Source organism: Epinephelus lanceolatus, chromosome 13 (genome assembly GCF_041903045.1).
Source record: "Epinephelus lanceolatus isolate andai-2023 chromosome 13, ASM4190304v1, whole genome shotgun sequence".
Classification (NCBI taxonomy): Eukaryota; Metazoa; Chordata; class Actinopteri; order Perciformes; family Serranidae; genus Epinephelus; species Epinephelus lanceolatus.
In genome coordinates, this window is record NC_135746.1 from 3338494 (window position 1) to 3364436 (window position 25943).

Sequence of the window (25943 nt, forward strand, 5' to 3'; positions counted from 1 at the left end):
TCAGCTTCACTATAACTCGCAGCATTCACAGACACTTGTCTTTATCTGGACACATTTTCCCCACAAATACATCGTGCTAACGTTATTAGCACAAGCCTATGGCATTTTACATTGTATAAATTAGCCAACAGCTAGCAGACTTTTCCTCTACTCATATGAAGCCAGGGACAACAGCAACATTTAACAAAGGTAACGTTACAAAATTCAGCTCCATTACAGCTCACAAGGTTCACCGACAAAACAACTGTCTTATACTAAACATGTTTTCCAAACAAATACAACATGCTAACGTTATTAGCACAAGCCTATGACATTTTACATTGTATAAATTAGCCTAGCAGCTAGCAGAGATTTCCTCTGCTCATATGAAGCCAGGATAAATCACACACAAGACTTAAAATGCTATTTTTGTGGAGGCTTTATTGTCTTCACAATTTATTGTTTCTTATCTGTGAAATAAAGTAAATAAAAGCTTTGTTTCCACTGAGGGAAATGGTTTCAGCTTACAGAGACAGGAGGTCTGCTAATGCTAGTCTCCTCTGTGTTGGAGGCCTCAGGTTTATTTGCTGGTGTTGTGTCAGAGTCTGTTCCCCCTGTCGATATGTGTTTCCTGTATTAGACCGTGACTGGCTTTTATATTAGTGATGTACCTAAAATAGCTTTCCTGCGTAAATTTTAATCTCAGATTTTAGGGAAGTGCACAGACCCACTTCAGCAAAAGAATAAACAACACCTCTCTAGTGACAAACTTTGCTCAGATAGAAGTCGGTCTAGTCAACATGAGACATTTTAGTGGATATAAACACAAGAAAAGACACATTTGTGATTGGGGATGGACTTTAAAGCTGCACTCATCATCACTAATATATAAACAATGGATCAAATTACTGTTTTTAATGTGAAAGGGGTCACTCGGGGCAGACATGGTCAGCTTTACAGAAAGTTAAGAGTTCTGCTGCTGATTATTGGTTTTGTGACCTGCAACTTTACTGTTTAGGTTGAGTCCCTCCACGCTCATCAACCTTGTTTCCAGCAGGAGCTAATTTAATTGAGAAGGCTCTTGGAAACCTTCTGTAAGCTGTCCTGTCAGCACCAAACAACACACCGATAAAGCTGTCGAGCAGCTGCTGAACTTATTGGAACATGTAGCTGCTAAAAAGACAAAATATATATATACACACAGTTCTGTAGAGTGCATGCTGTTGCATTAAAGCAATAATATGTAGCTTAACGAATGATGTCTTATTGCTCACTTTAATGTACTGCAGCTGCTACAGCCTCACATAGTCTGATATGACCGGTAGCTTACGGTTGCTAATGTTAGCAAACTTTCCATGTTGCTGTGTTACTGACATCGCTGAGTCAATTTGCCTCCTGCTTCATGACTCCTCCGTACTCAGGCTACTGGTAACACCACGTTTCAACATGCAAAGACTACAGAAATAGATGAAATCCTAGTGAGTCAGAACACTGCGTACACACTGTCTGTTATACTTCTGTGTGTGTGGACGTTTTGGGGGAAGACCTGGGACAGACATCTGTTTAAAGTGGTTACTCATATAACACAGGGAGATATGTGATAGGCAGAGGGTGACCAGTTTGATGAATATTTTTCAAAGCTGCAATATCTAATGTGATCATTGTTTGAGCAGCTTAATAGTGCTGAACTTATTTTTGTGTTATCACTAAGCTGCTTTATGTTTGCATAGTGCAGTTTTATCATACAGCTGAAATCGACTTCTCCCCCAAAGTCCCTTTACAACAAACTAGATGTTTATTTCCACTGGTCCTGGTGCAGAATCGATGATGAGTTTGGTGCGATAACAAAAACAATTACTTTTTTAAAAAGGAATTGTTACGCTATGCATATTGCATATGTTTCTCTCCTTCTGTTTCTCCCTGTCTGGCTCCCCCCTGTTCTGAGAAGGTGATTACGGAGCCAGGGAACTAGCAGGATGTGGTTAGTGGTCCTGGGGGGTTGGTCTGAGGACATTAAGCCCACAGCGACAACGAGCCCCAGCTGTTGGAGTTTCTTTTTTTCAAATTCATTTGTTTGTCAAATTTAGAGTCTCTACTATTGCCAAGAACCCCCTCTGCCACTCAGGCACTCCAGGACCGTGGTGACAAGGCTGCTTTTAGCCAAATCCAATTTAATCTCCATTGGCGGTAGTGGATAAAGCTGTCTCCATCTCCCCCCATCCGAGGCCAAGGAAGGCTAGTCACTCCAGTGGGAGCTGCACACTCAACACACTTAATGCACACACTCAAACACAGCACGCATACATGCATGTGCAGAGCAAAGCTGAAGAGACAGCATTAAACTAACAGTCTAACCTGCACAATTGTATGTGCAGAGGCAGCCTCTTGTTCTCCTCCCCTCTCCTCTCCTGTCTCTCCCTGTTGTGTGTTTCTGCAGAGGGGGAAATGATGTCACTGTTATGGAAATGAGATAATGAAATGAAGAAGAAAGGCACATCTGAGACTCCTGCTCCTAGCCTGCAGCTTCTCCGCTTCATTTTTTCCCCTTAAAAAAAGTATAGTTATCAGGAAGCTCTGTGTGTGTGTGTGTGTGTGTGTGTGTGTGCCCCTGCAGATGGTTGGGTGGGTAGGGAAGTGCGGGGGAGTGACACCACAGCCTGAGATGCACATTTATGCAAATTTCATATCTTAACCCACAGGTTCATGACAACATTTGCTCGACATTTGCAACAACGCCGTTTAATCACGAGCGCTTGTAGAGCAAATAAACAAGTGATTTCAGAATAACTCTGCATTAGTTTGACTGTGAAGATCCACTCAATATTTAGCATTGATTTTTTTCCCCTGCACTGTTTTGCACTTCTCACATCAGTGTGAGTGGCAGATGTGCTTCTTATGCCAATGCCAATTCCCCGACCGGCAGGGGGAAAAAAAGAGTGTCTAATTAACATCCAAATGTGCCACCAGCAGAATTGTTTATTTCAGCTCATTGCTCCCAAATGACCTCGGCTCTGCTGCTCAACATACATGACCACTCACTCATTTAACATCTTGTAATTTTGCTCTGGAGGAATAAGGGGGGCAGAAGTAGGTGCTTTAATAAGTTGATTATTGATTAATTGACCTTAAACATGTACTTGTGACTCTTTAATCGAATGTTGAAGGATGTCGGTGACAATGCAAACAGATGTTTAAAGGGGAACGCCTGCTTAATTATGAGCTTTAATGTTATTTTTCATTGCCTATTAAAAGTTTAATCGATATTTGTTAACCAGAAACCTGAGAAGTCAGTCTCAAAGTCTGGAGCTCCAATCTTTATACCCTATGACATCACAAATGTAAGTTTTAGCACTCCAGCTTTTGTATTTGGGACAGAAGATGGGTGAAGTAAATGAACTGCTGGACATTTAGCTGATGATACTTTGGTGCTTGTCGGTGAAGGTTCTCAGTCATCCAGGTCATGGTAATCCTAAGTGCTATAGTGTAGGCAACTGGACTTGCTTGCGTTTCTTGAAGACGTTTCGCCTCTCATCCAAGAAACTTCTTCAGTTCTAAATGACTGGCACAGAGTGGTGGGTCCTGGGGTGAATGGGTGTGAAGTTGTCTGGGGAGGGACCCCAAGACTGCAGTCTAATTCACACCATCACACCCATTCACCCCAGGACCCACCTGACCCTAACGACTCACATTGTGACCTAACAACTCTGAAACTAAGAGCTCACATGTGACCCCTTCGACTCTGCAAGGGTTCAAAGCCTGCAACTTCGTACCAGTCATTTAGAACTGAAGAAGCTTCTTGGATGAGAGGCGAAACGTCTTCAAGAAACGCAAGCAAGTCCAGTTGCGTACGATATTAGCACTTAAGATACTTTGGTGCTTTTGCTTGAAGAAACTGTTGGTGACATTCAGAGTATTGATACAGCAGCAATCGGCTACCTGCTATGTAAAGATACAGCGGAGTAATGGCGTCCTGAGCAGAGTATGAAGTCACGCTTCCTTCCTTCAAGCTTCTCTGTTTGTTGTCGTGGTAGATGGTTTGACTGTGCATGCAACAGAAGCGTAGCACCCACCCTCCAGTTCCCCCCCGGTTAACACTGTTAGCTCTGTTAGCACTGTTTCAATTGTTAGTGCTGATCATTGAGTTGAGCCAGCAACCCTGTAAGTTTTATGGAGATTTTTCTTTTGGGGGGTGGGGGAAGGGCTTTTGCCTTTAATGATAGGATAGTTTGAAGTGTGAAAGGGAGTACCTGCAGCAAGGGATTGAACCCACAGCTGCTGCGGCAAGGACATAGCCTGGGATGATACATGGGATGCTCGCTCTACCCACTGAGCTGGTAAGCACCCTGGCCCTGTGGAGCTTTTGGCCACTAGTGGGCCGATGGTGCAATGTATTTTCGAGTAGTTCGCTGTTTTGTTTGTATTGTGTTCGCGCATGCATGTGCACAAGCATGGGGGCAGCACTGTTCACATCCTGCCATGACTTTAAAGCTATTTTGCTGATTGAAATTTGGTGTCCATAATGCGCCAAGAAATGCGTCAAACAAAGGCAGTTAAGAATAACATTTAACAGTGGTGTGGTGGTATTTTAGGAGGTGGGTGTACTATTTGGTAGATGGGTCGATTACCAAAGAAGAAGTGCGTATACTCTCTTATATTCCTATATATTCCAGTGGGTTTTTGGCTGATAGGTGGGTACACTGTAAACAGCCAGAAAAAGAGGTGTGAATACCCTGTATACCTGAGTACACTCCCAACTACACCATAGTGTCCGTCTCACGACATCCACATCCTCGTATCTTCATGTCATCAGACAAGAATCTGACAGTTTGTGTGTGTGTTACTCAGGAGTATCAGCAAGGTCGACGTCTTATCTTGGAGACAGACAGAAGCCTCTCAACATAAAACATGCTAAGAGCAAAGGGCACTGCTGTTTCTCAGGTCAACTGCATGTCAATGCACAAATCACACAGAGCGCATTTTAGCAGCCTGGGGCGGCTTTTTGTAGCCATTTTTAGTGTGAGTGAAGCTTTTTGTTGGCTTTTTTTGTGCATTGCTGAGCACTTCGTGTTTTTCCACTCTATGCGCCTTGAATGCCTCCAGTTGAAAATACTCAGAGTGGGTCTTCTGTGGTGACAGTGGACACAAGTGGAAGCATGCATGGTTTGTGTAAAGCTAACCCATTGTAGGCAAGCTGCAACACATATCTAAAAAAATGTTTCCTCCGCTACTTTCTAACCTTTTCTAACTATAATTAGGCCCATCAATTGACAGCACATTGTCAAACTGTCCCCAACTCAAAATAAACCTTGAACCAAGCATCATCCAGGCGGAGCTCCTGGACCAGCTGGTCGTGATAACAAGTAGGGCTGCCCCTGACTACGAATTTTCCTAGTTAACCAATAGTCCTCATCAGGGTCCATCAGTCGACTAGTCTCCTGCATGTATCTGATATGAATGTAATGATTAAATGATATATTTTGGTGGTTTGAGTTGAAGGTGTGAGAAAGAATAGTATCAGTAACATTGTTAACACTGTGCTACATTACAGAAAAATACAAACCGTACTAATGAACCTTCATTAATATAGGCCTATATTTTATCTCCAAGTGCACGTCACACACTGAGCGAGCCGCCTGTTAATGACGCTGTGGGCTAATGGGCATGTAGCTACTTCCATGTTTCAGATGATACGTCATGTTTGTAGTCGACCAATGAAGATGAGTTTACATATCACCTTGGGTTCGTCCTTCACCTTCTCAAAATGATCCCACACTTTGGATTTCCTGCCCGACATGTTATTAACTAGCCTGTGGAATAACCGCAGGTACCAGCCCTGGAAATTAAAGGCTGTACACATGCTGCGTCTTTAACCGTCTGGAAAACGTGAGGTCAGGCGCTGTGTGCTACTCTTGTGCTTTTTCTGTGCCAGCTTTCAAGAGTGCAGCGATTGGTTGCGTCTTCCATGTTACCAATGTCCTGTCCTGGAGCCATAAACATTTTTACGGGACACAGCCTCAAACATTTCTTTATGATGAAAAATACCTTTACATAAACATAACTTTTGTTTACAAGAAAACGCTACCGGGTGCCTTTAAGTACAGTTAGAAATGCAGAACATTGACTTGTATCAGAGCATTTCTTTTGTTGTATTTCTACTTTTATACATGTCAAAGATCTGACTACGTCATTCACCACTGAGGATTGCTTTGAAAGCCAGTATAGAGTGTTAGTTGATCTTGGAAATTCAATAGGCACAAACGCAGTGAATCTATAAATGTTGATTCTCCTGTCAGTGTGTTAACCTGCTGTACGGTCTGAAAAATTAAAAGACGTTTCCATTACACCATAACAGTTACGCTGTGTACGACAGAATCCTAGTTCCCGTAATAAACTTGTATGGACTGACGTTAATGGATATAACCAGCTGTGTCTGGCCTGCTGCGATGCATTCAAAGCTTTGTCTATCACCCACATCCCCTCTGCCAGGACATCTTTTATCTCCGACCTGTCAGCGCGTTGACATCTCACTTTGTACAACCCCAAAGTCCCAGTGCATTAGTGTCTCATCATCCTTTGTCAGACGTCTTTTCTGCATATACTATGAGTAGTTACTGTCAGTATCGAGTTGCTTTAATGAAAACTAAACAAACAGAAAATGATGTAGTAATGACAGTGATTCCAGCGCACGCTTTGGGCCAAGTGATCCGAGCCGGGGTCTTTGCTATACAAGGATGTGCGAGAACATTATGGCGCTCATTATGTATGCTTAAAGAGAGGGTTATTTGCTTTTGTTGCTGTAAGCTTAGTGCTGTCTGCATAAAGACCAAGTGTGTGTTTATGTGTGTGGAGCAGCTATAGCAGTTGAAGATCATTAATTACGGGTGTTTCCCTACTTTCCTCCAGGACTGATAGTATGCTGCAGAGATACTGGCTCATTGGAGTAAATGGCATTAGTACTTTGTTGGGCGAGTGCCCTGGGGCCTTGTTTCAGAGCCTTTTTTTGTTTCAAGTGGCAGCCTTGCGTGAAGCTCCCTTACACTGAGCCTATTTCTCAAGCCCTTATCCCCCTCTATGGAATTCCCCACCAGTGTATTCATCTCCAAATGGAGAGACGAAGACGACGAGCGGGCAAGAGCCAGACAAGTCCAACAAGGCTTTATGAGTAGCCTGTTAGCATCCGCATCAGTGTTCATCAATCCGCGTAGCATTTAGACAGGCAGGACAAGCGCGGTGGGGCATTACCCTAACAAGCCGGATGAGACAAACAGCATGGCTGGTAACAGGGAGGGACAAGCGCTTAGCGCGTGGCTAAGGATACACTGCGGCTGAGACTCCCAACGCAGCGTTAGGGAGGAGTGTCGCCACGCTCATTAGCATCGCAGCCTGGATAAAGGCAGAACCGAGTCTGCTGCCGGGCGCTGAGTCTGCCGAGAGAGGCCCGCACAGGAAGCTGCTCCTCCAACATGAAAGGCTTACTACAGTCTGTATTTCCTTGTGATTTCTGCTTCGTTTTTTTTTTCTTCCCCTTCACCAATTTGTAGTCCTCCTCCTAATCATATCCCGTATCCGCTCTCTAAATCATCTCATCCCAAACCTCTTCACTAATCATGTAAGTTGGAGAGGAATAAATGCTTAACAGATGCTAGTATTGTCAGGGGTCGGTTACATGCAACTGCGCTTTCACAGCTCAGTGGAACTCGGTGTTTTGGGCGGTTTACCTAACACGACTCGCCCCTCCCTCTGCATGCTCGGCTGTGGAGGGATTGAAACGTCCTCACTGTCACAGGGGTCAGCTAATGGTGGAGAGAGACACCAGTGTGGTAACTACAGCTGTGGACATACAGCTGTGTGTAGTTTTTTCTGCCCTGAGCTTGTACTGCAGTGAGCCTCCGCTGCTGAATAGTGAGTTTAATTTGCCCTTATCACAGTTTCTGGCATTTTTATATCCCTAATTGTATTACATTAGGAAATGATGTGCTAAAATGAATGTGCTAAATGATGAGTTCTCTTCCAAAATGAGAGATCCAACCAATTTAAATATGGACGCCCACTCTCCACATGGTCTAATGACAGTGGAGAATATTTTAGGTTAATATTGAAATTTTGTGAAATTATCTCAAAGTCACCTTCAAGACATTAACTCATAAAATGATAATTTTTCGGAGTCATGACTCAAAGTGTATTTACATGTGCGAGATTTGGTAATGGAACCCTTCTGGCATTTAATTACACTGAGTTGTAAATTCATTCAGTTATTTTCCCGTAGGGAGGAAGTGAGGAGGACGAGGAGAGGGAAGGACTTGTTTTGCAGACTACCATTAATTGTCACAGTCGGTCATCTACTCGACACTGCATCTGAATTATTGCTGCTTACGCTGCGTGATTTGGTTAAGATGCAAATCGAGTGTCACTTTGAGTCAAAGTGGAGTGATACTGATTGGCTACTGCTTCTGCCGTAACTGACAAATCTTTATTTTTCCCAACATTAATTTTCCCTCTAGAATTAAAGTCAACATAGTGTGGTATTGACCTGTTGACCCAAAATAACCAAGAGTCAAGAGAGTGTGACCGGGGCAAAGGTGAATCCCAGGTGGTTTACAAGCACTGTTGAAGGTCACAAGGTCAAATATTGACTCAAAATGAGGGAAATAAATACAAAAGAAACAATGTGTGGGCTTCTGACACCTCTAATGATAATGATGCTCCTGTTGTAGCATCAGGCAACTTAAGCGTATCTCAGTTTGGGTGAATTTACACCACTAAACACATGAATCACATAAAATTGATGTATATTCACATACATAAAGAGTATGGATGGCAAATCAGCATTTGTCATAATTAACAATGCTCCTTTCATGTTTTTATTCAATTAGGGGGGCCTCAAAAATGTCTTTTATGCACTTGCCACTTTATTAGGTACACCTGTTCATTACGCAGATAGCTAATTAGCCAATCACGTCGTAGCAACTCAGTGCATTTAGACATCAAGACGAGCTGCTGTAGTTCAAACCGAGCATCAGAATGGGGAAGAAAGGTGATTTAAGTGAGTTTGAACGTGGCATGGTTGTTGGTGCCAGACGAGCTGGTGTGTGTACTTAATAAAGTAGCTGCTGAGAGTGTAATGAGCCATGGGTGGGGGGCCCCTCTGTTTGCATGTTCTCCCTGTGTCAGCGTGGGTTTCCTCCAGGTGCTCCAGCTTCCTCCCACAGTCCAAAGACATGCAGGTTAACTGGTGACTCTAATTTGTCCGTAGGTGTGAATGTGAGTGTGAATGGTTGTCTGTCTCTATGTGTCAGCCCTGTGATAGTCTGGTGACCTGTCCAGGGTGAACCCTGCCTCTCACCCAGTGTCAGCTGGGATAGGCTCCAGGGTCCCCATGACAGGATAAGCGGTTCCTGAAAGTGAATGAATGAATGAAGCATATAGAATAAAGTGATTTTGATAAAATCTCACTATTTTAAATGTGAGCTATGCAAAAATTGTTGGTTACTGTTTGACAACAGTATCACCAGTGAAAGTTAAAGTGAAAGCCTGACCTGGAATTCACTCTTGTTTGCTATATTTGTGTTCTTTGTGGGCATCGTCCGCAATTTTCTGGCTCTCTCTTAGAAGCTTGCTGCTCCTGGTAGCTGCCTCCTTATAAAACTGTGACCTTGCTTGCCTGCTGTGCCCAGGAACGTCATGAACACAGCAAAATAAGATGAAAATAGAAGAAAATACAGGCAGAAAAATACACCGCCACACACTTCCAGCGAGTCATAAGTGATGGATTAAGAGGATTACTTCTGTATGAGTCTAAAAATTGCTTTATTGTTCAAAGAAAATCCTGCAGTTTCCCTTTAAGCTCAGGTTTGGCTGTGTTTCCTGACAGAGGAGCTTGTTGCACAAGATATGTTCAAGGACTATTGGAAATCTGAAGATCAAATGACAATAATATCTGTTGTTACAGTTTCTGGCTATGATAAATCATGTAATTTTGGTCATTTTTCTGAAGGACAACATGCCTTTCAAACCTGCCGGTGGATTGTGGGGTTGAGAGGGTTAACAGCATAATTTGTTGTAACTGTATTAAAACTTTGAAACCTGAGCTGATTGGCTTCATTAAAAAAAAAAACATGGGAAAAGGGCAGTAAGAAATTTAAGAAATGACCTGATAATTAGCAAGATGTTCAATTTAGTGACAAGAAATTACCAAAAAATAAGCCATAAAAAATAAAACAAAACAAAAACAAGCAAAAAAATAACTAAAAAAAAAAAAAAGCCAAACAAGAAAGTTACCTAACAAAAAACTATATAAATATACTATAAATATTTTCCTTGTTTTGATAATTTTCTAATACACTTTTCTAATAAGAGTTGCCTCTTTGCTATGTTTTATATAGAAATCAAACTAGTTTCTTCAGGTTTGGACGCTTAAATGCTTGTAAAAGGCATTTGAACGCAGCACAAAAAAATGGATGTCAACCCAGGTTTTGAAGGGTTAAACAACTTTTTTGGCTTTTATGTTTTTTTGATGGCATGACCACTGTTTAGATTGTGCTTTGTGTCTGTAAGAGCCAATCAGTGTGTTAGGGGTGAGCTCAGGCTGCATAGTGATGGAGTGTACTCACATTGCTGTGTAGTGCAAACTAGAAGCATGGTTTTTCAGTTGTTGTTGTTGTTGTTGTGCTTCCAATTGACATACATGCTTAGAGAGATAAATACAGTTTTCATCTTTGTTTGTGCAAATTAAAAAAGAAACAGTTGTTCATTTCGTGCTTTAACTAAAGCTGCTTACTGGGGAAAAAACACACTTGACGTGTATAAAATTTGCTCAAGATTAAAAAAGAAATGAAATCTGTCTTACACGTTTTTTTTAAGCCGTGTTTGACAACACTTGGCAGCATGAGCTCTATCAGTCGCACACGTCTGTGAAAGTGCTACTCTCACAAGTTACTTCAAATAAAGACAACATAGACAGTGAATCATTTTCCCAAAGTAGCTTTCCCCGACTTTGTATTTAATATACTAGCTATCTTTGAGAAGCCCAAACAAAGCTGTAAAAAGTAAAATATGTCAATTCTTTCTTCATTTTTTTTCTTGTATAAATACATCTGGTTTGTTGTGTGCAGTACAAACGTGGCCACGACGCTTTGGAGGAGGCTTTTTTTCCCAGTGAGACAACCTCTTAATCAATACACAATCTGTTGTGCTAAACTACTCATTCCTGCAGCAATGACCGGAATGCTAACACGCTCTGTGCTTTCTCCTCCGCAGCACCTCCGACTGTCCGCATTATACACTCAGGGCATGCCTGTAATGTTGAGGAGGAGAGGCACACAGAGAGAGTCTACACCATCAGAGAGGGAGAGACCCTGGAGCTCACCTGTCTGGTGACGGGACATCCTCGACCACAGGTAAGCAGCTCACCGCTCCCTCGTCTGCCCTTGACTGACAGCACAAACAAAAATAGCAACACAAGGGAATCATGGGACGAGATGCTAATTTCATAGCCTGCCTCTCTTTCCTGTCTCTCCTCTCCTCTCCTCACTCTCCTTCAGCAGCTTCCTTCTAATTCCTTATTAGCGCCATTGAGTGGCACACCACGTACCTCTGCACTAAACCAGCTTAAAAGTTTAATCCTTTAATTATTGATGGTTTAGGTTGCATTGTGCACCTGCATGTTGATAATCAAAGCTTCCAAGTCTAATGAGAGTGCAGAAACAAAACAGCCGAAACATCTGCCAAAACAGCAACGTAACGAGAGAGAAGCAGGCCACAGTAAAAAGGCTCTGGGTCGTGTCAATGCACAGGGGTCCTCGACATCTGAGAAACAGTTTCTCTCAAACTCCTTTAGTTACTGTTGTGATCTGAACTAATTAAAAAACTTGTGCTTTTTTCCGATGAAAACAGGCTGTTCATTTGTTCTTGCTGTGCCTTCTGCACTCTTAGAAATTAAGGTGCTGACTAGAAACATAAAGGGTTCGTCAGCTTGTCACCTTTTCTACCTGGAAGACATTCCAAGGCTTCTAGTTTGAACCCAACATCTCAGATAGGATACTTGCTTAGTACACTTGGATGTAGTACACTGTCTTACTTATGTAGTGTGAACATTTTGACAGTGTAGTGTTGTCTCACATCAAATACAGCTGTTACGCATTTAATGGAAATGACCATCGTAATATCGTAATATATACATAACCTTGTCTGAAAATTACCATATGAGAAGTTAATTCAGAATTTATTATGGTTTACACGACATAAGGGCACAAATTCAGAGGAAAAAGTGGCTCTTTTTTGCTCCTCTTCTAAAAACACTTTTTCTTTCAACATCGCCTGATACTACGTCACGAGAGGGACTCTGTGTCCTTGACCCTGCCTCTGTCCAGTGCACAGTAGTAGGTGGTAGTGAGTCTGAGCGGTAGTAAACTTGTGAGTTAGTATTTTTTCGGTTGTTAACAATGCATTTCACCATTTGTGATTATGCCGAATTATTGTGTTTGTGCAGGTTGCACAAACTCGAGTCTGTCAGGACGTGGAGTCCACCGTTTTCCAGACGGAAAAAGGAGTGGAGTTAGTTTTCGTGCCTGGGTGGGTTTTGTGCAGGTGAAGAGGCGCGATTTCACGCCTTCATCTGTGACCAAAAATGCGGCCGTGTGCAACGCTCATTTTGGACAGGAGGATTATGTTCCTGACGGAGCCCGCCCACCCTCGCACATACCCCCGAGGCTCCGCGGAGACCCGAGCCTTGGGGGTATGTGCGAGGGCGGGCGGGCTCCGCAGAGACGGAGGCCTCCGTGTTTGAGGCTCGCGGCCCCGCACGGGGGTATGTGCGGGGCCGCTCGGCAGCGGGCAGCGTGAGGGTTGATGGGCAGCGTGAGGCATGTTATGTCTGGTCTGGGGGTCAAATTCTCCACCAGAGCCCAGAAGGCATCCACCTCCCTGCAGCACATACTCTCCACAGCTGAGGACATGGGCTGGCAGTTCCCACACAAGCACCTATCATACAAAAATGATCAGGAAATCTTCGTATCTGTCTCTCTCTCCCTCTCTCCCCTGCGGACATCAATACACCGTAATGCGGAGTTATAACACACATAGCAAGATACGTCTGATACAAGCTGATATTTGCGCATTAGTTTGTGTTCTGGGTAAGTAGCATTAGTTATCTAATAGTGGCAGAACTATTGGTAGCTTTGTTATAACCTAATACGTGATGGCAAACTTAATGTTGTGATGTGAACACAGCGTTAGACATCGTTAGCTTTCGTTAGCTAACGCTTGTCGCTCACCAAGACACCTGCCCAGTTCTCCACTGGTTCTCCTCACACCACAGCTCTATTTCTCTCCTGTGGCCGTTATTTCTCCTAACCCTGATCTGTTCCTGGTCTCTTGGACGCCTAGCAGGCTCATAATTATAAGCCTGTGGGCCGTCATATGCATATGAATGTACATTTTCAACCTCTTCAGTCTCAAAACTAGTACTGGGATCCATGTTTATTTATGTTACACTCAATCGAACTCGGCTGGACTCCCTTACACTACGTCACTTCCGGTTAGTGGGTTTTTAGATGCGGAAGCAAAATTCTCTCACAAAAACGACCCCAAAAGTCACTGTAGTGTGTTTATGTTTTTTTTTCCTACACATTTATTCACTATGGTCTCCAACCTGCAAGTTGGGCTTTAAATCCATCTATATTTTAACAGCACACTTCTGTGTCTATGAATGTCAATGGTTGATACCGGCTAGCTCTTTCACCAGCTGATCTACAGAGGTACCTACAGCTGCTGCTTTTTGCCAATATTTACAACTGTCCACAAAACTTCTACGGTGAAGACGACAATTAAACATGCATCACAACCACATGTGAAGTACGCCCTTAGGTTTTAAAGGTTATGCCACGAGACAAGTAATGTTATATAATTAAATGTGCCACTGTTAGTTAGCTAGCAAGCTAATGTTAGCATTCATGTTATAGTTTGTGGTACCATATTATTACAGAATTAACCCAATGAACTGATGTGGTTGTGAAAAATACCATGTATATTAGAACAGTGCTTCAGTGTTGTATTTCACAAGTTTGAAATATGTTTGTGGTCCCACCCCTTTCACTACATGGGCAACATGGCGAGATGTGTTCAGGAACTGCCCATTGGTTCGACATCCCATTGTTCCGACCATATTAAACTCATTGTTCAAAGTCCGTTCTGAAATCATCATGATGCCCTGTGGTTAAGGTCTGGTTAGGTTTAGGCACAAAAACCACTTGGTTAGGGTCAAGAAAAGATCATGGTGTGGGTTAAAATGAAAAAGAAAGTGGCAAACACATAAGCCGTGAGCCTGCCTGCCTCAAGCTGGTCGCGGCGCACCATACGCCCGCCGCGAGCCGTTCAGCACTGCGGACACTCGGACTAATGGCATGTCGAACCAATGGGCTGTCGAACCAATGACATGGACCCGACGTGTTCAGTGTTCCACACCATTTGACCGTAACAAATGCATCAGCCGGGCACTCAAACTGCACTGCATTTTGGCGTACTTCTCAGTGTGAACAGACGTACGCACTCAAAATAGCAAGTGTAAGTACGGAAGTACCAGATTTGAGACACAGCACTAGAACCATCTGTGAAAGGTTCAACCCAGAATGCCTGTGAAAGGTTTTACAGAGACGCCTGCTGTGGTGTAATGTTTCCACCCAGAATGCTTTGTGGGGGTTTCATCCAGAACCTTTCCACCTTCTAAGAGTGCTTAAAAACCCACTCAGGAGGGTCTACCAAAAAACCCAATTATTCCATTAATCTTGGTTTTAGTTTAACCGGTCTCTTGAGGCCACATCCCCCACATCATCCAGGGTTCACAGTCATGTTTTTAGGGGGTGGAGATTTTGTGAAATTAGTGTTACTACAGCTTTAACTATTTAAATGGAATGGATCTAAATGCTGCCAGGATGCTCAGTAGCAGTTGGACAGTATCTCCGCTCGTAAACTAATTGACCTATGGCTAAGCCACGCCCCCCTCAACTCACTCGGACAAACTATCAACATTCAGTGAGCGGCGCTATGGCAGGTGTCACAGTACACGGCATTTCACAGGAGGCAACTGATGATTTTTGCGGACATAACGATCAGATGTCATTGAGAAGTAACCAAAAGGGCCTAAACTACGCATTGGAGGGATATATTCATCATTTTATTGTTGAGAAGGTCGATGAAAAGCTTAAATTACAAGCCAAAATTTACAGGTCACAGTGTACGCTTGTGAACCGCATCTGGTTGCCGTCACCATCAAAGACAACAAGTTAAAGTGCCACTGAAGTTAAGGTTTTTGGCTCAGAATATGAGAAAAGGATAACGGCCTTTTTACCATCTTTACCAAGAGTGTCTCTCCGTTAGTTTGGTGCTACAGTATTTACACTGAATCATTCAGCATAACGTTTGCCAACCTTTGTTATCTCTGCCATTACAGATAAGTTAATGAAGCTAAGCTCCAGAAGTTAACGTTAGCTTAACTAGAGCCCTTTGGACAACAGCTAACAATGATGTACGATCACCAAAGTACAAAACTAGAACAAAATAGGCTAATGAACTCCCAGCAAACAAGGTGACATGATGAACAACGCAGCTAGGAGCTAACGTTAGGCTAACTTTAGCTAACGTTAGCTAGAGATGTTAAAGATAACTTTATATTTCTTTCCAGCAAAGTGACAATATGTTGCCTCAAACACAATGTTGACTTACCTTAGAACAGATGTAGACATCATTGTTAATCTTATTCACGTTGAGTTGATGTTGTGCTCTAACGTTACCACACAACTTAATCCAAAGGAGACACTTTTCTCGGTTGAGATGTGGTTTAAAGTGTAAAAAATACACCTGGTCGCCCAGCCTCTCAGGATACCTTGTGTCAGAGTTGCATGTACCCCATGCACATCGTTTGACCATTTTTAAACTTCAAATCTCAGAAAAAACTCATAAAACCAAACAAAACTGACTTTGTGTAATGCATTTCAATGGACGTCCAGGCAGAGAATGTCCCAGTGTATGGGAATGGCTATACGCACTGTGATTGGCTCATCGCATTTGAGGGCAGGACTTAGCCATAGGTCAATTAACATTGTGTCTGGTCAGCACAGGTATGCAGTTAACTATTATATGGTGTGAAGTGACTGTAAAGATATGAACAATGGCAGAACAAAAATGCTTCGATTAGGGGCATTCCAGATACTACATTTGAATACACCATTTAAAACATGGGAAAACATTTGATTATTTGAGGGTGAATATCTTTCGCTTTCGAGGCTACCTTGTGGTTGCATACCGTGTAAGACAACGGGAAACACTGAAATTACCAAAGATTTCTACGTATTAGAAGACACCAGAAAATGTACCAGTCATCTGAAGTTTGGTGGGAATGTTATCCAAGGCCCAGTTTTCTCCTGGTTGTCCGTATAACTTGCTGGCGCTATAACTCCAGATATTTACGCACTGACGTTACCAGCTGTGCCATCTTGTCTTCATCTTGCAATGCCTGCTATTTGATCAGCCAAGGCAGGTGGCAACCACCATCAGTTCAGCATGGTGACCATAAAATCTTTGCATGATCACAGTGGTGGCAACTGCCATACCCTTACGACTGTGTCCAGAATCTTCCCTTCTGCTGCCTTACCTCATTGAAATGACTGGAGGCAGCGAGTTACCGTGCAGCGGTATGAAAGCCCCATTAGTCTTACAAAAAAATCCTTGAAAAACCCTTTCAGATCAAGTTCTTTGTAGAACCTCAGCCTTCAGGAAGGACCATTTTGAGCCCTTATTTCGAAGAGTGTGCTTATTGCTGTTCTCATTTAAATTGTAGAAGTAAGTATGTAAAAATAAATATCTAAAAACAGCTGAAACAAGATTTCATCTACTCCAGTCGACAAAATACCAACTAACTTGATCCGCGCAGGTATAAATGTCAGCTCTGCCACAAACGACCCGACCATCACATTTTGTTCTCGTATTAATCTGGGCAGGATTTGCACACACTAACCTTTCGAACATTTATCGAATGTTGCCTCCAATTTGCATGATACCACAAACTGCGCGGAATCCGGCACCATCTCTGGACAGACCTGAGCTCATTTACATTAATTAATATAATTCCCTTCTGATCGATGGACGGGGCCATTAGTTTGTACACTTCCCCTCTGGACGCTCAAGCAGAAGAGCGTATTGATTTTTATATTTCAAATGAAAAGGTGAGGCCTCTTAAATTAGCGAAAGGCTCAGACACACCGTTCATCTCCTCTAGTCGTTGGGGGGACAACTTCACACTCATCATCTCTGTCTTTCCTCTTAATTAGAATTTCTGAAAAACAGAGCAGAGCGAGGGGAGGAGGGGAGAGGAGAGGAGAGCGGGAGATCAAAAGCCCTGCATGGCTGTGGCAGGAGAGGCAGGATCTCCTTTGAAACAGAGTCATTATGAGACTCACGCAGATCCCCTGGCACAGCGGGTCTCGGCTGTGTCTCCCCGGACTCTGGGATGTGTCAGCTTTGTCCCCCTCTGGTAGTGGCATGGGACCGGGGGCATGCGGCGCACACTCATTCCGGCGAGGTTATCCGGGGTGGCGGTGGACCTACGGCTGGTCTTGTGATGTTGGTGGAAAAACACAGGAGTGTGCGAGCTCATCGGAAACACACTCGCAAAGTTAATACGGCAACAACAGCTTGTCGTTTCATTTGAGTTAAATATTAATTCTCAGAACATGCTTCTGAGTCTTTCTTCGCCCCCAAAGTTCCACATTTTTAATTGAGTTGAGATTCTTCATCTTTCAAGAGCATATGTGGGGGAAAAGTAATCAGTGCTCTTTACAAAGGTTGGAGTGCACTTTCAATGCGTCCTGTCTTGATTAATGACATGGGCACGAGTTTGGTTTTACCTTTATGGACAGTTTCATCAGACAGTATGAAAAGTTTGTGTGTGTGTGTGTGTGTGTGTGTGCCTGTACCATGCATGTGGGAGCACGCTTACAGGAGCTTTAGGATAATGGCTCAGATGTACTTACGTCTATGGTTCCATCAGCTGTTAGTCCAAAGAATGTGCACCCCCTCGCCTCAGACACTATTTCTCTATGGACTATATTTGCCAAAATTTCTTATATTTCATTTTGAATAGTGTCTGACATCCAGTTATCACATCGTTGAAGCCACTCATCTGCTTTAGGCACATTATACGTCTGCTCGTCATCCGCTCTATCATTACCTGCCATAAAACTCCATCCCGATGGCAATGCCCCCGCAGTGGAAGTCCCTCGCATCCAAAGAATTTTATGGGTCTACAAAGCAGCTCCAAAACTGTCTTGGCAGTTTTCTGGCTTTATCAATTAGCTCCAGCTATACTGCAAAATCTCTCCCCATAGCTGATAAGTTACGGTAAAAACCAACTTTGTACAGACTGTGTTGTTCTTTTCCTTGTCAAGCACCCACCTTCCTGCACCCATGGCCTGTACTCAATTTCTTTTTCTACGTCACATACACACATGCACATACACATACTGTACTAACACCCACACAAAGGCCTTGATCCTGCAAAATGTTTGCAGTATGTATTTGCTTGTATAACTCCCCCAGCGCAGAACTTGTATCAAACAATACAGAATTTTCTTCCGCTGATTTTAAATATATATTATGTTTTGTTTTTTGCTGTAAATCTGATTTGTGTGATAGATTCTCAAGATAGATATAAGAAAATGCATAGAAACAATCAGTAGGTAATGTCCTACCCTGTCTTAATCATCCATCTGCGATAGTTCACTTTAAAACCTCCCTTGAGATTCTGCGTCCTGTCTTTCAGTCTGCTGACTGCACAACTAAAATCAGTCGGGCCTGCTGTGGAAGTTTGCATGTAAAAGATGTATATATTATAATGGCCCCCACGCAATAGTAACTCCTTACTTACTTGTAAAACTGAGCATGTCGGGTAGAAATTAACATTTCTGTCTTGTCCTAAACATTAATGCAGAAGTCAAAGAATATCATTTTCCTTGATTACAGGTCATTCTTATTAGCTAAGCTGTTACTGACACTTTGGGTCCTCTGAAAATAACGGCCGAAAGTCCTTCATCCTTTTTTACTTTTGGTAATGCATAACAAATTAGCTCCCTACCACCTCAAACTTAAATTACCTTAAAATTAACTGACTGATGTAAGATATACCCAACAGAGGTGCTATTTTAAACCCTGTATTGTTTGAATTGTTTAAAGGACCTTAAGCCCAGTTCATTGACTGACTAATTGGCGCTGGTTATTTACATTATTGTGATGTATTTATTATGAATTCAGTCCATCTGTTGCTCGTTTTATGTTTTTCACCGTCTCATCACTACTACAAACGCAGCTGTAGCCAGTATCTCACTATCACTTTCCTCATTCATATTTTAAGAAGCTACAAATTATATTCAGCCACAAAATAATCCTGAAAACAGTACAGAGTTGTTGCATAGAGATGATACACCATCTTATCTAGTTGCATTGGTGTAAACCAGCAGGTTTTTAGAACGCTGCAGAGCGGCACATTGATAGAAGTTGCCTGTTTCATCTCATCTCGTCGCAAATCTTTGGTCTGAACTGGACTTTACGCTCATTTTCAGGTTCATAGCCTTCTTGTATTTTGGGTTTCCACTAGAACATGTTGACATGCTTTATCGGTGCATAGTTTCCACATACTGTCTGTGCTGGAACACCTGAATTTAACCTCTGTCTGAAATGCTCTATTTAAGTGCCTGTCTCTTTAAGCCCCCCTTGCTATTAAAGCCCAGTCTGCTCTGATTGGTCAGCATTGTCATTGTAGTCAGGGAATGACTGTCACCGATAAAACCTTTGAAACACAGCTGGACATGTTCCAGCAGGAATATGATCTGAAATCAGGGAGAAATGAACGACACTGGCAACATAGTTTACGTGTTTCCTTGATGTTAGCAAGTAGCTACATGTAGCAGTGTACTTGTAGTTGGGGAATGATTGTGTGTATTGGTTCTTTCACCTGTTAATAACCGCCAGTAAAAGCTTCTAAACACAACTGGACATGCTCCAGCAGAAATATGATCTGAAATCAGGGAGAAATGAACGACATTGGCAACATAGTTTTCATGTTTCCTTGATGTTAGCAAGTAGCTACATGTAGCAGTGTACTTGTAGTTGGGGAACGATTGTGTATAATGGTTCTTTCTCCACTAAAAGCTTCTAAATACAACTGCAACCGGACATGTGCCAGGAAGAATATATGATCTGCAATCAGGGAGCAATTTACTGCATTAGTGACCGACATTACATGTTTCTTTGACATTAGTATGTAAATATATGTAGCACTTGCAGCCAGGCGCCATTACATAATAAGGCGACCAGCCACACATCATGCCAATGTGAAAGCACGTGTCGTCTGTGTCTGGTGCCAGAAGTCACTGACCAAGTGCTGGTATTCGACGACTTTGGAGTGAGACCAGGTTTAGTAAAAGAACAAGTTTTAACTTATAAAAAATCTGCCTTTTAGGGCACAAAGCCACTTTTGAAAAAAACAAGAGGTTGCTAAATCACAACTGGTTTTGCTTTTTGTGTCGTCAAACAGTGTTCTGCAGCTTGGCAGATGTCTCGCCCAAATGACACGCCATCCACCATCCCCTCCACCTCCCAATGACAGTCAGCTCATATACTGTGTCACTGGAGAAATGTTGATATGAAATATATATGAAAAATGCAAATGTGACATTCACGGTCTGCAAAAACGTACAATGCCAACATTTTCTTCTGGCGACATGCAGTCAGTGCATCCCTCTGACCACATTGTATAGAACACACTGGTTCCTGCATATCTAAGGTGTGGGTCCAGAATGAAAAATGCCATGTGTGATGAACAGAAAAAGATTCTGGGCTTTGCTGAAAATATTCAAGGCTTAAGCCCTGTAAGCCCACCCCTGGAGCTGCCTTATCATCTACACCTGAGATTAATGGGAAACAGCACTTTCTCCTGTCTGTGGAATCACTCTCAATTTTGTTTTCTTGATCAGCTTCCATTCCAGCAATAACTATGTACACCACAATATCACAGGGGGCCAAGTCACACTCATGGATCGCCGTGAATGGCTTAAATTAGTTCTGCATTAGCAAATCACAAAATTGCTTTTTTCATCATTACTGTCCAGATTTCCGTCTCTTTCCCTGGCTTTGAGCTCCTACTAGCTCCCATGGTGATACATAAACCGAGGGGTGTTGTGCCAAGTACAACATCAGCACCACAAAGGACCAACCGCAGAGTAAATGGGGCCACGGTTGGCAATTTCGCCACCGTTTAATTCTTCACATGTCTATCAATATGCACACTTCTTAAATTACATAGACGCCCCCCAGGCCTTCCCACTGATGGAGTCTCTGGATTGTGTCCAACCAGGCAGCAGCCTCCTCATAGTGGGCCTCTCTGTCAGCCCCGTGCACATCCACCCACTCACCTTGGAGGAAAAAAAAAAAAAAAAGAAAGAGAGGCCTTCTAATAATAAAATCGTACAAGCATCCAACCTCACACTCACACTCATGGCAGCAGCAACACTTGTCTGCCTTCCCATTTAATTGTCAAATAAATATATGTTCCTGTCAGTCACCAGCACACCGTATAATATGTGCTTTTTCCGCGGTGCCTCCTGGGTTTGGCATTTCAAGGTGTTACTAAGGGCTGTGCAGGAAGACTGGGGCTGCTGGCATCCGGCCGGCTCGAGGGGCGATGAAGTTAAATTGTCATAGATGTGTAGTGCAGAGGTCACTGGAAGGGTTTGTGGAAGTTGGCTCTCTGAGGGGAAGGATAAGACAGAACATCTTGGTTGTGGCCAGTGCTTTTCAACCCAATCTGTTTTTCATCTCTGTGTAAAACCAAGAGGTTATCTGAGGGTCTGAGGAGTGAAGGCAGTGAAGCCAGCAGGGGGCGACTCCACTGTTTGCATGAGTCAGATTATTCAGAGGTCCATGAGTAAAATGGCCCTGCTTCTTATTTGATTTATTACCTCAGTAAATATTTTAATAATGAGTTCATGATCTCAATCACTAGTTTCATGTCTTTGTCGATTCAGTGTGATGTTCATTTTGTAAACTATGATCCCATGTAGAGAAAAACAGACGATAAGGCAGGGCATGGCTACTTTATGACTGACAAGTCGCTACCATGGCGGTCTCCTTGCTAGCTCCTCCACACCTCCACGCTCTTGTCCAAATATGGCCACTTGGGCACAAAATGACAAACCTCAAGCATTCTCAGTGGTAGTTCACAAACCAATGGGTGACGCCATAGTGGCTTCTTCCACTTCTTTCCCTGTACACCACAGGGATGAGTAAAAATGGACACAAGGTCTGAAGATAGAAATGGAGTTGACAATTCTGCATTGTATGGCAAATGTCACGTAGATGATGAGTGTCTAAAGACATGCTAGTAGTGTCTCTGCGAGGCTGTACATGTACTCCGGCACAGTGGTGCTAAAGTCAACATGCTCACAGCAGCAATGCTGCATGCTAATGTTTGGTAGGTAACTTGTGATGAGCATTTCTCACAACATTTTAGGGCCCTGATGTACCAAGCTCTTGGTCCATGTTGGGCCTTTAGTGAGCTTCCAGTTTCCCTTTTTACCTCTCTAACTGCACCAGGACGCCGACGTCCTCACTCCCCCCCCTCCTCTGTTAAATGGTATCTCCCTACGTCATCAAACCATGTGATGTTTAGTATTGTCGGAGTCAGGAAGCTCTCGACTTTTCAAAAATAACATTATTTTTCTTTTATTTATTATGTATTTCGCACCAGAGCAGCCTAAACACACAAAGTCCAAAATCGTGATGAGTGGTGACAAGTCATGTCATGCCGTTTTTCGACGGGAAAAGTTAAAGGATTACTCGCGATCTCATGTGGAGCTGTTGGTGGGCACGTAGCTGTTTTATTAAAGGTAAGAGTCTTACTCCTACCACTGAGATAAAAAGTCTAGAAAGTGGGATCATAACTTTCACGTTTCATATGGCTTTATTTGGTGATATTTTATGGTGTTCCTGTGTCATAAACAACATCAGCTATCATAATCACACCTGATTTCAATAAGGTACAATGTTTGAAGCTGGCTGAGTGTTGTTTGATCACTGATAGGACTGTTTTGAAGCAGAGTGATTGACTTGTCATTTGGAGCTCCGCCTGGATCTTTTCATGGATAAAACACTGTAGAATGGTCATACTTTGAGCAGTCTTCTTCAAATTTGAAACAAGTGTTCATTGATAGTGTGCCTACAGCCCCACAGTGTCATTTACCTGCTCAGATGAAGCCACAGACAGTTATTCATCCTGAAACATATTTTTTATTTTATTTTAGGCAAAATCTTCAATTTTTTACTGATTCAGAGGCCCATTACTCTGTCTCTGTATCACCTAGAGTGTTTCTGACACTTTCACAAGAAACCTCAGGGAGTTTTCTTTCTGGCAAGACCTCATGCATGCATGTGGTCAGAGCTACAGTCATTTAAATTTGGGTATGTCATTTTAGGCGTTTTTGCTACAAAATGGGGGTGGAGTGCGAGAGGTTTAATGGCGAATACAGACTACCACTAACTGGAGTTACTTCCTCTCATGCAGGACTAGTTGGCCATTGGCAGAAGCCTTTGCAGTGTGTTCAACTGCAACTTTTTGGTGGCAACATAGGTGACATGAGGCAATGCAACAGTTGGTTACTTCTTTGATTTCAGTTTGGTGTGTCTGGGCCTTTATAGATAAAAGGTGTTTAATGTAACTCTAATTGTTTAGACTCATTCCCAGTTTGGGTTGGTGGTTCGGTCCGACTACCAACCCAAAGCGTCTCTAATTGACATCCTGGAAGGGACTCAACAATCAACTGTCGACCTCCAGAGTTACACACAGCACTTTTAAAGGATTAATTAAAGAGGTGGGAATGAATTGATGGATAAATTGACAGTGAAACTAATTTGTTTGCAGCTCCACCTCTATCAAATTATAAGACTCAAAAACACCTTCCCTTTTTTCTTACTCGCCCTGTGTGTCTGTACCCCTGAGTTGACTCTCCCTCCTCTGTAAAAGACTTCATGTCCATTCTCTTTGTATCTTTCTCTCTCTACCATCGTCCACCATCTAGTGCTGAAGCAATAAGTCAATTAATCAGTTGGTTGATGAACGTGAAGTTAATCTACTACAGTTTTGATAAATGGGTCATTTTTCATGCAGGGTTGCTGAACATCAGCTGCCTAAAGGTTTCTTTCCTCAGTTTTCTATCAATAGAAATTCAATATTAATTTCATTTGAAGATGTCATGTGAGGCTTGATGAGCGTTTCACTATTTTCTTGACATTTTATTGAAGAACAGAATCAGATAATTAATGAGTAATCAATACTGAAAGTAAATATTAGATTTAGCCGTGTCTACATTGAATATATAGATAATGATGAGCGCTTTCCCTATGTCTCACTTCCTCTTTATCTCTGTACCAGAACACCACATACATACAGCTTTATCTGTTCATACTTTCATGGTCGCTGTCCTCCAGCTTGGCTCATTGTCTTTGATGCTGTGCACAGACATCAAAGAGTCCCTGATGATGAAGCCATCTGCCCCCGTCTCCCCTGCCCTGCCCTGGCCTCCATCCATTATGTCCACACTACTTTGTTTGAGTACCAGGCTCCAATAGCCAGCAACACCACATTGCAAACACCTTTTTTTTTTGTTTTTTGTGTTTCAATTATTGGTCGGCCAGATTCAACTCGCAGCGCCACGGGTCAGCGAGTACAAATAAGCTGACCTCGGGCCCTGGGACATTTCGCTTTATACAGACCAATTGGAGTATGTGATCTGTTTTGGATGCTCCCTTGACAGTTAGCCTACAGTGCTGGTGTCTTTAGCAGATGGTGCTTTTTTGAATATGATTTAACTTTCTATTTTTTGCACTGTTTGTCATACAGACTGCGATATCAGAAGGGGCTCTGTGTCAGAGTTTCCCCTTGAACTAAACCCCATGCCCAATGCACCCGCAGACATTTACACTCAGTTGTCTTAGATGTGACTTTAAAGGGATAGTTCAGATTTTTTTGATGTGGGGTTATATGGAGTATTAATCCATAGACAGTATCAGGGGTGTAAAACACCACTTTCATCACAATACAATATAATATCAATTCTTTGGACAACGGTACGATATTTGCCAATATCACAAAGACTGCCATGATACCATTTCGATTTGATGCAATTTAGGGGCCTGTGATTGATATAAGGACGATATTATCTGCCTAGTTAACACAGTCAGTTAAAGAAGAAGCTGCCACCTCTTTATTTTTTACTTTTGACCATAAAAGAACAACACAAAAATAATGGAAATAGTTGTAGCCGCTTAAGTGCATTAAAGTTTACTTTAAACTCTAAACTGAAGGGCTTTCTGCCAGAGAGACCTTTCTGGAACCCAAACCCAAACCATCGTCTTTTTTCTGGCTTAAAATCCTGAAGGCAAACTTCTCCCAACAGCAACAGCATTTCAGCTCAATAATAAATGTCAAGATTCATTGACAAACAGTTGTTTTTGCTCATCACCCATTATTAGCTTTAGCATGTTTACACTGCATCAATTAGCCTAGCAGCTAGCAAACTTTTTCCCTCTACTTTTAGCTTAACAAATTACATGTAACATTATTGTTTTTCTTACTCACCTTTGGTTTATGTCGCTGCGTCTTCCAAAAGAACAGCTCGGGTGAATTTCAGTCTGCATGCATGTTCTTTTAGCCGAACATTGTTGAAACAGAGCAGCTAATGTTGTCGTTTTGAGAAGTTAGCAAGATGAGATGCACGACCAGGCAGTTAACGTTAAGTTGTGTTTTATCTTGTAACAGCATTGGTTACATACACCATGTGCGCTGACTGTTGACCCCAATTTTCTCCATCATCGAAAATATTTCCACACTGCTGATTTATTCCAGAGTAAATAAATAATCTCAT

General features: G+C 42.5%; 1 protein-coding gene across 4 annotated transcripts in view; it reads left to right on the forward strand.

Moving 5' to 3' along the window:
• LOC117270807 (MAM domain-containing glycosylphosphatidylinositol anchor protein 2) overlaps nt 1-25943 on the forward strand; it is a 337292-nt gene that overhangs the window by 99274 nt on the left and 212075 nt on the right. For all 4 annotated transcript variants that reach the window (XM_033648706.2, XM_078173655.1, XM_033648709.2 and 1 more), the window contains exon 2: nt 11236-11375. In XM_033648706.2, the coding sequence (XP_033504597.1) occupies nt 11236-11375 (140 nt within the window). The remainder of the gene's footprint in view (nt 1-11235; nt 11376-25943) is intronic.